Source organism: Cebidichthys violaceus, unplaced genomic scaffold (assembly GCF_023349555.1).
Source record: "Cebidichthys violaceus isolate CVI_PGR_0920_01 unplaced genomic scaffold, fCebVio1.0.p SCAF_12, whole genome shotgun sequence".
In the NCBI taxonomy this organism is placed as follows: domain Eukaryota; kingdom Metazoa; phylum Chordata; class Actinopteri; order Perciformes; family Stichaeidae; genus Cebidichthys; species Cebidichthys violaceus.
The window spans coordinates 781,286-797,622 of NW_027176285.1; the positions used below are offsets into that span (position 1 = coordinate 781,286).

Below are 16,337 nucleotides of genomic sequence, written 5' to 3' on the forward strand. Positions count from 1 at the left end.
GTGTGTGTGTGTGTGTGTGTGTGTGTGTGTGTGTGTGTGTGTGTGTGTGTGTGTGTGTGTGTGTGTGTGTGTGTGTGTGTGTGTGTGGTTCGTGGTCCCTCCACAGCATGATTGATTGCGGTCTTATCTAATGTGTACACTGTCTGTCTGTTCCAAAGGACGGACTCACCGCTCTGCTGTTGTCAGCCAAACACGCTCATGCTGAGGTGAGCAGCGCGTTGCTGGACTGCGGTGCTGAAATCAACACTTCTGACAACAGCGGCAGGTACAAAGTCAAGACGCACAGAACATGTATAGACAATGTGTGACAGTAGTGATGACTAGTTAAAGTAGCTGCATTTGACATTCAGAGCGTTAATGGAGCAGAAAATGTCTACTTGCAATGTAGAGATGAAGTGGAGTAATGTCTACCTAATCAGAGAATTGAGTCGCTCCTCCTTTGTCTTTGTCTTCAGCTTGATATCCAGAGAGAGAGAGTTGGATGATGGTATAGATGTTGCGTTGGTATCGATACGTGTCGTGTTCTGTGTTGCAGGACGGCCTTGATGCTGGCTAGCGAGTCGAACGCCGTTGCCGTTGTTGAAGTCTTGGTTCAGCGAGGAGCAGATCTGTCGGCTGCAGACTCACAAGGCCGTGATGTGGAACACTACGCCAAGCTGCTGGGCAACGCTGAGGTCAAAACTGCCCTCAGTGCTGCCCTCAACAGACAGCAGGCATCTGGTAAGAGTCGCACACTCACTGTGTGAGCGTTACAGTTATCGTATTCAGGTTGAGGAAAAGAACAGCAGCTAACAGCCTCAACATGTGGTTATGAAACACTGAATGAAATCAGGGAGGACTTCTCTTTTTGATCTTGTGAAGACCAGCTGTTCATCCCGACACACACACACACACACACACACACACACACACACACACACACACACACACACACACACACACACACACACACACACACACACACACACACACACACACACACACAACAACGTGTCACTGGGTGGTAGAGATTTGTGCTGCTCTGGTTCCAAAGACAACACTGCCACCTGGAGGACGTCTCTCAGTAATGTCTGTCTTTTTGTTTGTATATGTTTGGTGTAAAGCTCCTCTCTATGAATGTCACATGTAGTAGAACATGTAAAGTATCTAAAGTCAAAGCTACACTTATCACTGCTATTTGATTCTGCTTGTTTAATGTTCTTCTTGACATTTTCTTTAACAGATACAAGGTCTCCTAGAAGTCCTCAGGTAACAATGTTTAAAATACTTTTCTTTAGAGCTCCTCACAAACAGGCAATCAGTGACTAAAACATCTGGATTTAAAACATCCATAAAGTAGCAATAGTCTAAATTAGGTTTTAGTACTATTATGTAATTCATAATGAAAAAGAGCCAAATTTGATCTACTTTCTGTTGTGTAGCTCCAACTCATGGACTGTAGTTTAGCATCATCTTCTCTTATGTGTTGATAGTAAGTTTCTCAGCTTGTAGAACATCTCTTACTTGCTGTGTTGGAGAACAGAACTGAGGTGTTACTGTAGCTCTTGTCGATGGACCTCCTCTTACTAACCAGCACTGAATCCCTCCTTTTCTCTTTCCTTTGCTTCCTTCTCTCTGCTGGCTCCTCAGCATGATCAAGTAGCTAAACTAAGTGATGAACGGATCACAACTCCCAAAAAACGAAAAGCACCTCCACCTCCTATTAGCCCACCGCAGGTAAAAGCATGTCTCTCCTCGTCCGCCACTCTTTATATTAATGCATGTCTGCAGCATATATTCACAGAGTCACAATAATCATTACTTCACCGGCTTATTGTACGATATTGCAGGTTGTCATTGTTGCATGAATGATTTGTTTTACGAAAGAATGTCGCTGACATTTTAGCAAATATGATGCCGGAATATTCCGCAGGGTTTTTCCCTTCATTATAAGATTTGGGAATTATGCAGACATTGCACATTTTTTGTGAACAGAGCCAGAGTGTCGGAATTATTTATGGTTTGGTTTATTTTATTTATTTAGGTCATTTTAAAATGTGTACATGCATTATTATGCTATTATATAATTATTATATTAGTAGCATAAAATTATCTCAAAATCACAATAATATATTTTGCTGCAATTATTTCTGGGACAGTACATCTAAAACAAAGTTATTAATATCATATTGTGTGACTGTTCTCTCTGTCAGTCAGTCTCATTAGTTTATGGTTTTTCAAAGGATAACAACGTGTTTATAACATATAGGATGTTCATTTAACTTTAAAACCTTTCTTCATACAAACATCTAGAGCACCTACTTCTTTTAATGGGACACTTTTACGATTCAAACACATTTCACCCATTTGTTTTTAACAAAGAACAAATGTTCACTTTTGAATCAAACCAAATCCTAACATGAGGAAGAATAATCCACAAACTAATCAGCTCCTCTCCTCTTCAGAGCTCTGGACCCTCTTCTCCTTCAGTCCTCACCTCCGCTGGGACCCCTGGATCCAACAAAAGTGACACTCCAAAAAGATTCAGCTACAAGGTACAACAATATATAACAAGATATGAAGACAGTCCACATAACCAATATAATGACCCCAATGAGAAGCATGGCAGACTTTATTCCATAAGATGTTTCATCAGCGCTTAAGAGTCTTATTTAATGAACTAGACATTTATCTACAATTATTTTATATCATTATTAAAATATTGTATAAACCCCAAACTTGCAGCAAATGTCATTGATCCTGTATCCGTAGTAATATAGTAGTAATAAGGAGACTCACAGGATCCTAGAGTAACTTCAATGTATATGAAAATTACAAATAGATATATATATTAAAAAGGCTTGAATACAACATAAGGTATGAGACATTTATGAGTTGGTTACATCTCAATAGAGTTAGAAAGAGAATCAGAGACATGGAGACATTGTGTTGATAGTTATCTTGTGATTTATATTACAGTTGAAGCTCATGTGCCAATCAGCTAAATACTTGCCTTCAACCTTCATACCCTCTTTCCTTGACCATCTTTTTCCTTCTGTCTCCTCCCACTCCTCTTTCCCGCCACTCCTCCTTTTCCCTCATTTGAAAAAGGACGATGAGGTTCAAGGAACGACACTGAGAGAGGAGGTGGAAAAGCTCCATGAGGAGAGAACCATGTTGCTGGAGACGATCGAGGACCTGAAGCAGTTGGTGGAGCAGACGGTGACGGGTCCCGAGCTGGAAACACAGGTGACTACATCTATGTTACAGATGAGCAGATCTGAAGACAGATGTTGTGAAGAGTGGAGCACATGCGTTGAATATAGTTGTTGGTGAATAAACATTTTGTAGATGAATCTTCTACCCAAACCAACTAAAATGTGTTTTTATTTTGAGTAAGAGAATTGAAAACCTTTGGGCTGAATATAGATATTTCTTTTGACACATTCTCAGCTTTTTTTCCACTGAAAGTCTTTCTGGTAGTTAAACCTTGAATCAACATTGTTGTCACAGTATAGTATTACACTCACAAAAGCAGACAGCTGTGTACCGCTGAACCTTTTCACCTTGGGCATTCTTGAAGGAGGTCTAACCTGAGCTTCAGACGTGTCAAAACTCGCTTTTGTTTTTCAGTAGGCAGCTAGTGGTCCTTAACGTTGCTCTTCTGTCTCTGTGTGTGTGTGTGTGTGTGTGTGTGTGTGTGTGTGTGTGTGTGTGTGTGTGTGTGTGTGTGTGTGTGTGTGTGTGTGTGTGTGTGTGTGTGTGTGTGGACAGGTCGAGCACGGTTTTACAGCATCTGCAGCTCTGGTTTGTGCTCTGCAAGCCAGGATCACTGCTCTAACTGTGGAGAATCAGCAACTTGCAGGCAAACTTAAGGTATGTAACTTATATGTAACTTATATGTATTATATGTAACTTATATGTAACTTATATGTAACTCCTTCAGTCACGCTCATGAGTTATCTATCTTATCCATAAACAATGAATGAACACACTCCAGGTAAGAGCAGTACGCTGCATTCAAGAGCCTAAACTACAGCAAACCGTTCACACAATACAGAAAGATAATGTAGTTATTAAATAACAGCAATAGTACATTAAAAGAATACATAACAGTAACATTGTAAGAAGAAAATACAAGCAAAAGAAATGAGCTAGACATATTGTCAAGTCTCTCTCACTTAAAACAATACTCACATGTTCATATGCATAAGTGATGAGGGAGGAAATCAACAGTTCTCCTGGAGGAAAATAGAATTAAAGTTTAAAATGTGAACTGAAGTTAATGAGGAATAAAACAAATACTTTATTTTCTTGATTAATCGCCTATAAAATGTCAGAAAACAGTGGAAAAGGTAAGAATTTCCCACAACCTAAAGTGATCCATCTATTCTCAGTCAGTGCAAAACCCAAAGACATTCTGTTCAATATCATATATGACAGTTATTCTTAGGATCTCTCATAAATTCCCTTCTACTCTTTAAGTCTATTATTGTTTATGAAGCATAGATCAAGTACAAATTAGCCCCAAACTGTCATAAAGATAGCAGCAATTATATTAATCCAATCCTCATTTGAAGCAATATTCAGATTCCCCTTCCTCATAAATCCAGGAAATTTGTTATTGGTCCTTCTATTTGATTATCGATTAATGATTTGAATCATTCATTTGAGCAAAAATGACAAACTGAATGTTTTTTCAATCCCTCACCTCACAGAAACATCCATCCTTCCAAGTTAGCGAAGACCTGCAGGACGACAGTCGTCCAAACAGCATGGCTTCCAACTCCTCCTTCCACTCCACCCAGGATGAGTTTGATCCCCAGCTACAAGTGGAACAGGAAGACGGTTCAGGTGGTGTTCCTGTCAGACGAGAGGAAGAAGAGAGTGAAGGAGGGAGAGGAGGGAGCAAAGAGGAGATGAGACTGTTGAGACAGGCGCTGGAGAGCGTTCAAGTGAAACTGCTGGAAACCAGGAAGGAAAACCGTTCTCTTCACGCCCAGCTGAGCCCCGAGCGAGGCCGAGAAAGAGAAGAGGACGAAAGCATGACGGAGAAAGGAAGAGAGGAAGAGCTGATGGAGAGTCTTGCGGAGCTTCAGGCAAAGCTGACCGACACTCAAGAGAGATACCACCAAGCTGTGGAGGAGGTGGAGGATTTGAGGGTGCAGATGGGGAGGGGAGGAGGAGAGCCGGTGGAGAATCAGGAGGTCCAGAGACGTACAGCATCCACACTGGAACATGAAGTGAGACAGCTGAGGGCCCTGCTGGTCCAGTCGGGATCCGAGCAAGAGAACGCAGCTCAACGCATCCGACAGCTGGAGGAGGCCCTGAGGAGGGTGGAGGAGGAAAGGTGGAGCGTAAAGGAGAAAGAGCAGAGGACTGCAAAGATCGAGGAGCTGTACAAGGAGGCGCAAGAGGAGATTAGGATGCTCCAGGTGAATATGGACCAACGGTTTTACACATCGAAGTCTGTTTACGGCTCTTGGGGAACACGACTGTAAAACTTTATTGCTACTTTTTCAAAGTCCATCCTGTCCATTGAGAGCACCACGACACTGGTGGAGTCCTCTTTGAATGTATAGAAAAGCACAGCTGGTATTGCTTAAACATTGATTCTCTAGTCATTGTATTCTAGTTGCTGTTCATCTCTTACTTTTTCAAACCGGTAAAATGTTCCCTTCGTTGTGCAGGAGGCTCTGAGGGGCACAGTGCCGGTTGAAGCAGCAGCCAAAGACTTCGAAGAAATGAAGGCCGAGCAAAATGAGGTCGTCGCCGGGCTGCAGCGCCGCCTGCTGGAACTCTCGCACTCCTTCAGTGAAACCAAAAGTCAGCTAAGCGCCGCACAGAAACAGCTGGCCGAGAGCAGCGCGGCCTCGCCTCCCTCCTCGGAGCAGCAGCAGCAGCAGCAGGTCCAGCTGCTGAGCAGCAAGGTGGAGGAGCTGCGCGCGCTGCAAGCCGAGACGGAGAAGAAGCACTCGGCCGCTCAAGAGCAGATCTCACTGCTGAAGCGGGAAGCAGAAGCTCAGGCACAGATCTCCGTGGCCCTCGCCGACCACACGCAGGTGATGTCATCGCTGGGAAATGCCATCAAAGAGTTGGAGAGCCAGTCAGAGACACTGAGAGAGCAGCTACACCAGAAGATCTTGCAGGTGGAGGCTCTTCAGAGCAGGTGAGGTTGATAGATCTGCTTATACTTGAGACTACAGCTTGAAGTGGAGATGGCGTTAAGAGCAATCAAAAAAGAAGTGGAGGAATGTAACTAAGTACATTTACATTAATGTCTTAAGTATTTGCATGTTATGCTACATTGTACTTTTTACTCCATAACTAGTTTACAGTCCGGTGAGTTTCTCCTACTGTAGTGATCAGGGTCACCATGACTGACTTGTGTCTCTGTCACAAAAGGCTGACGGCAGAGAAAGACGTCGCCCCCGACGACTCTGTCTCCCGCGCTGAGCACGAGAACACTCAAGAGCAGCTAGAGGGCGAGGTGAACCACCTGACGCAGCTCCTCCAGGGGGCCCTCAGAAAGCAGGACGAGATGGCTCTGGAGGCTGCTGACGCGTGGCAGAAGGTGAGAAGGAAACAAACAAACGTGGATGGATCATGATCTTTCCCTACCATGCTTTTCTTAAAACGTACCTATCCATCAGGCGCGGGATAATCGTGCCGAGTGGGAGGCTCTGCAGGAGCTGGTGATGTCGAGGGAGAAGGAGAACCAGTCGCTGACCACCAGGCTGGCCGAGTCCCAGGATGCCGTGTGTCAGCTCAAACAGCTGGTGGAGAACCACGTTGCCTCGGAGAGAGAGAAAAACAAGAGGGTAGGTATCGCTGCAGAGGCACCATCACAGCACTGTTCTGTAGGATGTAGAAACTGGTTCATTGTTTCATGAACTGCATGTTTGATGCGTTTCCCCATCAGATAGACGACCTGTCACGGGAGGTGGGGAAGCTGAAGGACGCCTTAAACAGCCTGTCACAGCTCTCCTACAGCGCTGGTTCTCCCTCCAAGAGACAGCAGCAGCTGGAGACCATGCAGCAGCAGATCAAACAACTGCAGTACCAGCTAGCTGTACGAGTTGGTCAACGTATAGCTTAGAACACACAGTGATTCACATGGAGTTTGGATTGTTCAATGTGTTTACCTGAAGTTTCTCTCTGTAGGAGTCAAAGAAGCAGCACAACGAGATCGTGTCGGTCTACAGGATGCACCTCCTCTATGCTGTCCAGGTACCTCCATCCGTTAGTTTCTACTGAAAGCCTGCAAGTGAAGGAATGGTTCACCTGTCTGTGTGTGTGATGTAATTTCCATCCTCTTGTATCACATTGGAGCCATCACAGGGAACAACCTCATGGTTCACCTGAGTGTGAGGAAATATATTACTTGCCACTGTGTGGGCTGTGAGAAATGATGGATAGATAGATAGATAGATAGAAACTTTATTGATCCTGCGAAGGGAAATTATTTAGTTACAAGCAGCAATAGGTTACAGGTATAAAAATCTTAATATTATATATATAAAAAAAAATACACATGTCACAATACACAATATATACAATTATAATAGAGTAAAGATGTTATATAAAAAATATATAAAATATGACGTTTTCATCCCTTAGTCATTTGAGTTCATGGTGTCATCTCTAGTTAGTTAATGAACCGGTGCTTTCAGGGTCAGATGGACGAGGATGTCCAGAAAGCCTTGAAGCAGATCCTGATGATGTGCAAGGTGCCAAGCCAAGCCAAGGAGGCCTGCTAAGACACGCCGGGCCTGGTTTCCTGAAAGCACGCTGTGGACGACGGCGAAGTGATCGGCTGCCACCCCCACCTCTCCCCCCGTCCCGACGCACACGCTGCTGGTGCTGATTGCAAGCCAGGCCAACACATGGTGCCTCTGGATGAACCTCGAGTACGTGTTACTGGGGAACGGGTTTACAACCGTGTTCATTGCCTTTTTGCTAATGTGTAATTTTGACCGACTATCATCAATCTTATGATGGAAAAATGCTTTTGGGAAAGCCCAGCACAAAGATACTGTACATCAGCCAAGTGACCGTTCAAACGAACCAAGTGGTTCCAGCCCAACGTTGATCTCAGTCTGTGCACGTTAACACTACAGCGCCCATGTGCAGCGACCTTAAGAACCGTGGATGTTTGTTCTAATCACCAGTACGTCTCATGTGGTTTGTTTTTGTTACTATGTGCTCTTAGAGGAATAAAGACTCCCTGCTGTTGGTAGTATCCGTTTTATGATACAACAGTGTTAGTATTATTTTACTGGTCTAAAGGTTTCATGGTTGTTTTCCTGATAGTGTAAATTATTCCTGTCCTCTTATTAACGCATGAGACTTTGCTCAACGCCAGCCCAGAAATCACACACATGTGTTTTTTCTGGCCGCACTTCTATGAAGAAAAAGCATGATACTGTTTGTATTGCTATTTTCATATTAGCACAAATTAAAAAAGAAAAGTACTTTACTGAATTGTATTACATGCCATGTTTTCTAAAATACTGTACCTTATTGAGGTTTGATAGCTGTATTTTTGATGGCCTTCGTTTTGTGTTTTCCTTAAGTATAACGACGCACTATTTTGTCTAGTGACACCTGAATTAGTCTATTTTCCTGTTTTTATTCATATTTTACATATAAGGGGTTGAACATGATCGTCATTGGAAAACATTTCAGTTGTAACAAACAGTATGGCTCAATATTGTTGTCTTTTTGACTGAAGGAGAGAGTCTAATCTCACACGCTGGCCTTTTGTTCAGCAATCACTAACTTGAAAAGCAAAATGTGTTGAAAAGCAAAAATGTGTTGACTGACAGCCAACGGTTGAGTCCGCTGTCAATTCCCTTAAATATCAGTAGTTATCAATTGTGAAAGATGCCAATTTCACCCGGCTTCCTTATTAATTTATTAACATTTACCAGGACTGTTTCCCGTCTGTCTATCTGTGAGACTCTCCTCTCTTTCAGTGGTTCTTTGGTACAGATCGACACTGAACTCAATACATTTCTTTGAATGCGTCTCGTAGCTTCTGAGCTGTTCATCACGCTGCTTTGCCTCAGTACTGTATTAGACGTCATCCTTCCTCTGATCAGTGTTTAAGACTGTTGAGAACACTCCCAACACTAACCTGGTAGACTTTAGTCCGATTACATATTCCTTTGTGTATGACTGACTGAACCTCCCAGCCTCGATTCTCTCAGGAGCTTCTGTTGTTTTCTACCGGAGGTGATTTAATCCTGAGGGAGGTTTCTTGGAACCTGATACAGCTTTAGCTTCATTCATAGGTTGTAGGATATACCTATATAAACGACTCTTTCTCTCTAGGCCTTGACTGAAATGTTTTGTAACAAGAAAGGGAAAAGAAATAAACTCTTTTGTCAGTTGTTTTTGAACTGACATGAAAAAAAAGACTTGTTTGCAAACTGCTTTGTTGCCCACATTAATACATCTTCATTTAAAACATGCATACTACAGTCCGCCCAGCACTAATGTGTTCACACACACACACACACACACACACACACACACACACACACACACACACACACACCTTCCTGATTCCTTCTGTTTGCATGAACTGTTTTAGATCTTCAAACATTGGATATAAGACAGACAACCTGAATAAACACAAAACATTGTTTTTAAATGATTATTTCAATTATTAAAGGGAAAGTAGTCCAACATCTATCTCGCCCACGTGAAAGAGTATTTTCCCCCTTAAACGTAATAACTGGTTGTACCACCTTAAGCAGCAACAACCACAACCAGACTCTTCCCATGAGGCCAGTCTTTCAAATGGCTGTGGAGGAATTTTGGCAAACTTTTCTTTGCAGAATTGCTTTAATTCAGCCCCATTAGAGGGCTTTCATGCATGAAGCGTCTGTTTAAGGTCCTGCCACAGCATCTCAACTGGTTTCAGGTTTTGATAAGAAACCACTCCAACCTCCACTTCGTCTCTGTTGAGCCGTGCAGAGGTGGACTTGCGCTTGTGTTTCCGTCAATTACGGCAGGTTGACCAGGTCCCGAAGCAGCAGAGCGTCCCCACACCATCGCGAGGCCTGCAGGTCCTACACTGTTTCTGCCTGGGTTCTTGTGGGACTTCCTGTCGTCGATGTCCTCCCAGAGAATGTTTTTGTGGGCCGGCCACTCCTGGGAAGATTCCCCACTGTTCTAGTTGTTCTCCATTGCTAGATAATGGCTCTCGCTGTGGTTCGCTGGAGTCCCACAGCCTTACAAATGACTCTGAAACCCTTTCCAGACCGAGATATTTCCTTTGAGTGCTGAATGTTTAGACCTTTTAGCTAACTTCCCACTGCTGGATAGGTTCTATACAACAGATGTTTAGATTATTAAAGAGTCATTTAGAAACTTGATTTTGTGTTTACTCAGGTTGTCTTTGTATGATAATTTAATCCTGTTGAAAGATGTGTGACACGTATGCAAAAATAGAAGAAATCAGGAAGGGGACAAATTCTTTTGTATACATTTTCAAACAACGCTCCCTAACAACTGCTATTAAAACCTCGTGCACCCGAGCGCCCCCACCGGGGGTGCCGACGCATTCATCCAAAAATTCATCCACTCATAACGTGCGCTCATCAGTAACGAATATAATGATGCCGCATAGCTGCTCAAACTGCAGCTCCTGCACTACAAAGTCATCTCAGCTGTTTGTACGAGCTCCAAACACAACATATGACAAAGCTACGTATAATACCAAGTAACACAATCCATACAGCGCCCCCTAGAAAGACCCACTCGCCACATTTATGCCAATAACGTTGGATGTAGAATGTTGGACGTCAACAAGCACTGCACCTCATGTTAACCAAACCAAAAGACACGCACCTCAGGTCTTCTGTCAGCTATTTGATCAGAAAGGGTACTCTACTGTTTGGCAGAGCTTTGCACGTTAAAGTGTCACTGTATCTCACAAGGGTTGAACCCATGAACCCAGGTCCTGGGTGTGACAGAATCGATGGCTCAGGTTGATAAACGCTTGTATTGAAAGGCTGTAATTTTCAGGCTTGATCCTAATCACGTTCAGACTGTTTTGAGGCCCGACATCAAATCACAAAGTCAAAAACGTGTCGAGACGTAACTCAAGGCAGATGGGTTCGGTGCTAGGAGGCAAGAAGTTGTGGGTTTGTGTGTTTTAAAGGTCTGATAACCAATCAAGAAGTCAAATACACCAAGAAACCTTTGGACTGCGTCGGGTCGATTAGCTCAAGGTAACGGCCAACTGGCTAGAGCCCCCAAGATTGCGTGTTCGATCCTTATCGTGTTTTGAGGTCCGACATCTAATCACAAAGTCAAATACGCGTAGAGACATGCTGGCAGTGTCAGGGCAGATGGCTTAGGGTGATAGAAGCGTGGTTAGGAGACACTAGGTTGTAGTATTGATCCTTATAAGGTGCAGTGAGTTTTGAGGATTGACGCGCAATGGCAGAGTCAAATACGACAAAAAAAAATTTGAAGTGTGTGGCGTGGATTAGCTCAGGTTGATGGAGGAAGGCCTGGAGTCTCGGAGGTTGCGAGTTCGATCCTTATAAGTACCGAAAGGTTTTGAGGTTTGACATGCAATCGCAGAGTTAAATACACGGAAAAAAGTGTTCTGTATGCGAAAGAGACCAGTAGTGTAGTGGTGGCGTTCGTGGGTCAGCAAGCGTAGGCAACCTGCAGCCATGGACTAAGTGGGTTCGAATCCCACGCGTCTATCTAAGTCTCTAGTGCGCCACCGCGGAGGTGGTGGTGGGGGCATAGTCCCCACCTGTGGTTTCGGTGAGATGTAGCCAGGGGGTTATGGGAAAGTAGATGATGACCGGCAGAAATTTAACTTACTTAATGCTACTTAACTTACTTATGCTACTTAACTTACTTAATGCTACTTATGCTACTTATGCTACTTAACTTACTTAATGCTACTTATGCTACTTATGCTACTTAACTTACTTATGCTACTTAACTTACTTATGCTACTTAACTTACTTAATGCTACTTATGCTACTTAACTTACTTAATGCTACTTATGCTACTTAACTTACTTAATGCTACTTATGCTACTTATGCTACTTAATGCTACTTATGCTACTTAACTTACTTAATGCTACTTATGCTACTTATGCTACTTAACTTACTTAATGCTACTTATGCTACTTAACTTACTTAATGCTACTTATGCTACTTAACTTGCTTAACTTACTTAACTTATAAAAGGATTCCATAATTACAAAAGGATGTCCTACGGTATGGGACAGTATGGGATGTGAACCAGTGACCTGGTGCATAAGCCAACATCTTCTTTTGCCACCCTTGTATCTAGCAGAGCCATCAGTTCCATCAAACTGCTATGTTCTTTGAGCATATTTGTCTTTTCCAGCTGAGACATTTCACCCAAAATGCACTGCAATAGCACCGAACCGCACCAGTATTGAACCTACAACCACCTGTCTCCCAACCACTCCTCTATCTCCCCACACTATCGGCGGAGACAGACAGATGCCTGGTCTCCGGGCGTATTTGTCTTCCCCGCTGAGGTTCAGTAATTTTTTTGGTCCTTTTCCCAAAATGAAACGGTCAAATACACAAAGAAAAGCTTCATATGTGTACTTGCATTGGTGGCGCAGGAGGTTTGTTCACGACACGAAAGGGCCCCGTGTCTGGTTCAAGACCTCCTCGGTACTGATGCATGTGCAACATAAACAAAATAGGAATAGATGCCAAAATAGAAATAAATGCCAAAACAGAATAAATAATTGCGTCAATAAGGTAAATAACAATAAAGAAAAAAAAAATAGAGATAGAAAGATAGTTAAGGAAGTAAATATAAAAGGTAATATATCCAAAACAAATAAATGACACTTTATTTTATAAATATTTTTTCTGTACATTTACTTTTTGGGTGAAATCTCAGAGAACAAGTAAGTATTATGTCATCATGATCTGAATATCAAGTATAGCATGTTGAAAAAAATATGCCGTAAAAAAGCCAAAGAATTTACAAAATGCTTTAAAAAATTCTATTTTATTTAAAAAATATATTTATAAAATAAAAAATGTCATTACTTTTTTTGGACATATTACCTTTTATATTTACTTCCTTAACAATCTTTCATTCCATTTGTTTGCCTTTAGGGTTATTGATGTTATTGTTATTTACCTATCCCACGCGTCTAAGTCTCTAGTGCGCCACCGCAGAGGTTGGGGGTGGTGGGCGCATTGTCCCCACCTGTGGTTTCAGAGAGATGTAGCCAGGGTGTTATGGGAAAGTAGATGATGACCGGCTGAAACTTAAAAATTAAATTTTATTTAAATAATATATTTATAAAATAAAAAATGTCATTAATTTTTTTGGACATATTACTTATATTTACTTTGATTCCATGGTTTATGTTTACATAGTATATTGGTTGCGCACATGCATACGATTGTGACTTTTGGGTTATTGTTATTTACACAGCTATTTATTTTGTTTACGCAACTATTTTAGCATCTATTCCTATTTTAGCTCCTGTTTTAGCATCTATTCCTGTTTTATTTATGCACATGCATCAGTACCGAGCAGGTCTTGAACCAGACACGGGGCCCTTTCGTGTCGTGAACAAACCTCCTGCGCCACCAATGCAAGTACACATATGAAGCTTCTCTTTGTGTATTTGACCGTTTCATTTTGGGATTGGGACCAAAAAATAACTGAACCCCGTAGGGTTTGAACACACAACCTCAGGTCTTTAAACCCGCATCATATCACTTTGAGCTGTTTCACCTTCAACACTTTTGGCATGTTGTGCCAGAAGTTATGAATTTGTTTAAAGCAGAAAACCCATGCTGTTTTAACAACTATAGACCCATATCTATACTACCTATAGAACTTAATTTTCTTCTTGTTTGGATGAATTTCAACTTTGAAAATAAAGAAATCAACAAACTTTGTTTGTGTTTCTCAAAACTACATACACTACTACTACTACACACGTTTTAAGATATACTATGACCATGACTTTTGTTTTCTTTTTTAATGACATTATAGTGATTATAGTATCGTACATCAATACTATGACTTTTTTTCAACATACTACACCTTCACATTTTTCGACATGCTATACTATGATTTTTTTCGACATACCATACTATGACTTTTTAACACACTTATTCAACATACTACACACTTCGTTAAACTTTTGTTTCTAACATCATTCATCGTGTTTGACTTGCCCTGAGCTCGTCCAGCTTCATCGACTCATCTTGGAGGCTGAGCAGCATCTCATCGGCCTCTCTGTGCTTCATCCAGCGCTTTCTGGAAGACAGAGATGCAAGAAACACTCAGTACAGACAATCATTCATATTTCATCATCAATCATTCATCGTTCTAGAGTTCTTCTCAAGGCGTTCGTAGAGTTCATAACAAACTATACTGTATACTATGACATACTACACCAAGTCGATAAATAAAGTCTATATGAATTCATCACATAGGGAACCTATTCTGTATACCCCAGTGTGTATTAAATACTAGAGAAATAAAAAGGATTTTCTCATTTTATTATGAATTTTAGTGCCAAATGCTGTTTTCACCCTCGTAACACTGAGAAAAGCAGGTAATCTCCAGATGTGTATCATATGAAAGTGAATATCTTTGGGTCCTGGACGGACAAAACAAGACATTCAAACAAGACGCCAATTCGGACTTTCAGAAACTGAGATGGACATTTTTCTATATTTTACTATAATGTCACTGTGAGGGATCATGTGGATATGAGTTACCTTTTGGTATGAAGAATATCACTTTATTCAATCCATCTTGGAGACACTAGGTAAATGTTAAATGTCAAAATGATCAACAGAAGGCTAAATGTTATTTCTATTGCACTGATTTGATGGACAAATGTACAGTATAGTTTTATATATGTATATATATATATACATGTATAAAACTATACTGTACATAAATTATTAATATATGATGCAATTTATGATAAGTCATTGATTCTTCCTATTCATTCAGTTAAAGTTGTGAAGCTTGTTGGGAGCATGATGTCATCATATACTGTGATGTCATCATGTACTGTGTGTTGTCATCATGTACTGTGTGATGTCATCATATACTGTGTGTTGTTCAAGGATAAAGTGTTCATGGAATTCATTCCCACAGGAGAGGCGTGATCAAAATGTTCATTTCCGGTCCTGAAACGTCACTCCGACGACTCATCCGTCTCACACACCTGGACGTCACCAGTTAATTAAAACATCAATTAAACCTGAATCCCAACAGCCACGGGACGACCTGCTACAGCGTCAATATAATGCTATGTTCACTAAAAGTGCTTGTTTTTGCCACCGACAGTCTCAAATTGTTGTTAAGTCTACGACTAAATGAGTGAAAGGACACACAGAGAAATATAACGTGTTCCTTACCCTTCCCGGAAACTGAATATCCACGTGCTCCGGCTCAGATACAATGTAAAGACCTCCAACATGTTGTCCACTCGTGTAAATATTCGTCCGGGACGTTGAAAATCTCTTAAAATAACAATAGTCTAAAATATTCTGTAAACAAACAAACTGTTTGGCCGCAACTCGCGTCACCATCATGGCTGTTTCCGAACAGACCCACGCGCGTGTTCCCATAGTCCCGCCCTGCTGCGCTGTGATTGGCTAGCCCTGGCTCGCTCCTACAGTGGTGTGATTGGCGGATCGCGCGGCGATCGCAATGTGCGTTCTCGCTACGATAACAGCGCGTGTGCTTATATTTAACACAGGTTACTGAAAAAGAAGAAAGAGAGTTGTCTGGCTATCCTGACAAAGTTCTCAGTTAGGGAAGAACTCAATAATTCTTCATTAAGAATAACTTCATTAACTTCATTATTAGCTTATTAGTTAAGTTACTCATTAACTAATGGTTCACCAGCAGGTCGTTCCTCGTTCATCTCAATTCATCACAATTTATAGGTTTCTGATGGACAAAAAAGATTTCAACTGGGGGGCGATTTATAAAAGATGTGTGTGATTTCTATCATGACGGAATGATGTCCCCTCTCACCATAATGGCCCCTCCCAGCATGCCTTGCAAGGGATTGAGTCAGCTGAGCTGCAGGGAGGACTATGTCCTTTGAATTTAGTCCTTTGACTATGTACTTTGAATTTAAAAAAAAATTGCCTTAAAAATTTAATTTTATTTAAAAAATATATTTATTAAATAAAATATGTAATTTATGTTTTTTGTGACATGTTATCTTTTATATTTACTTTCTTAACTATCTTTCATTCCATGGTTTATGTATGTGTTTACATAGTTCATTGGTTATACGCATGCATATGTTGGTGACCTATATTTTATTTGTTTTTAT

General features: G+C 41.5%; 1 protein-coding gene and 1 long non-coding RNA gene across 4 annotated transcripts in view; one reads left to right on the plus strand and one right to left on the minus strand.

The window, feature by feature from the left end:
* The window catches only part of rai14 (retinoic acid induced 14), a 30,517-nt gene extending 22,059 nt beyond the window's left edge, over positions 1–8,458 (plus strand). The window contains exons 8-21 of one of the 2 annotated variants that reach the window (XM_068705794.1): positions 159–265; positions 536–720; positions 1,223–1,248; positions 1,630–1,716; positions 2,445–2,534; positions 3,091–3,228; positions 3,754–3,855; positions 4,698–5,414; positions 5,670–6,148; positions 6,385–6,553; positions 6,633–6,800; positions 6,902–7,051; positions 7,144–7,209; positions 7,653–8,458. In XM_068705794.1, coding sequence (XP_068561895.1) covers positions 159–265; positions 536–720; positions 1,223–1,248; positions 1,630–1,716; positions 2,445–2,534; positions 3,091–3,228; positions 3,754–3,855; positions 4,698–5,414; positions 5,670–6,148; positions 6,385–6,553; positions 6,633–6,800; positions 6,902–7,051; positions 7,144–7,209; positions 7,653–7,739 — 2,571 coding nt within the window. In that variant the 3' untranslated portion in view covers positions 7,740–8,458. The remainder of the gene's footprint in view (positions 1–158; positions 266–535; positions 721–1,222; positions 1,249–1,629; positions 1,717–2,444; positions 2,535–3,090; positions 3,229–3,753; positions 3,856–4,697; positions 5,415–5,669; positions 6,149–6,384; positions 6,554–6,632; positions 6,801–6,901; positions 7,052–7,143; positions 7,210–7,652) is intronic. The other variant, XM_068705795.1, reaches the window with a different exon arrangement.
* LOC137868833 (uncharacterized) lies at positions 3,149–15,537 on the minus strand. Of its 2 annotated transcripts, none has more exons than XR_011102244.1 (7): positions 15,406–15,537; positions 14,206–14,287; positions 7,125–7,240; positions 6,622–7,003; positions 4,691–4,842; positions 4,177–4,220; positions 3,149–3,232 (listed from the first exon to the last, which is right to left on the minus strand). It is a non-coding gene; the product is annotated as an uncharacterized lncRNA (long non-coding RNA). The 2 variants fall into 2 exon arrangements; XR_011102245.1 differs by having other exon boundaries at positions 3,169–3,259.
* Between the last annotated feature and the right edge of the window lie 800 nt (positions 15,538–16,337).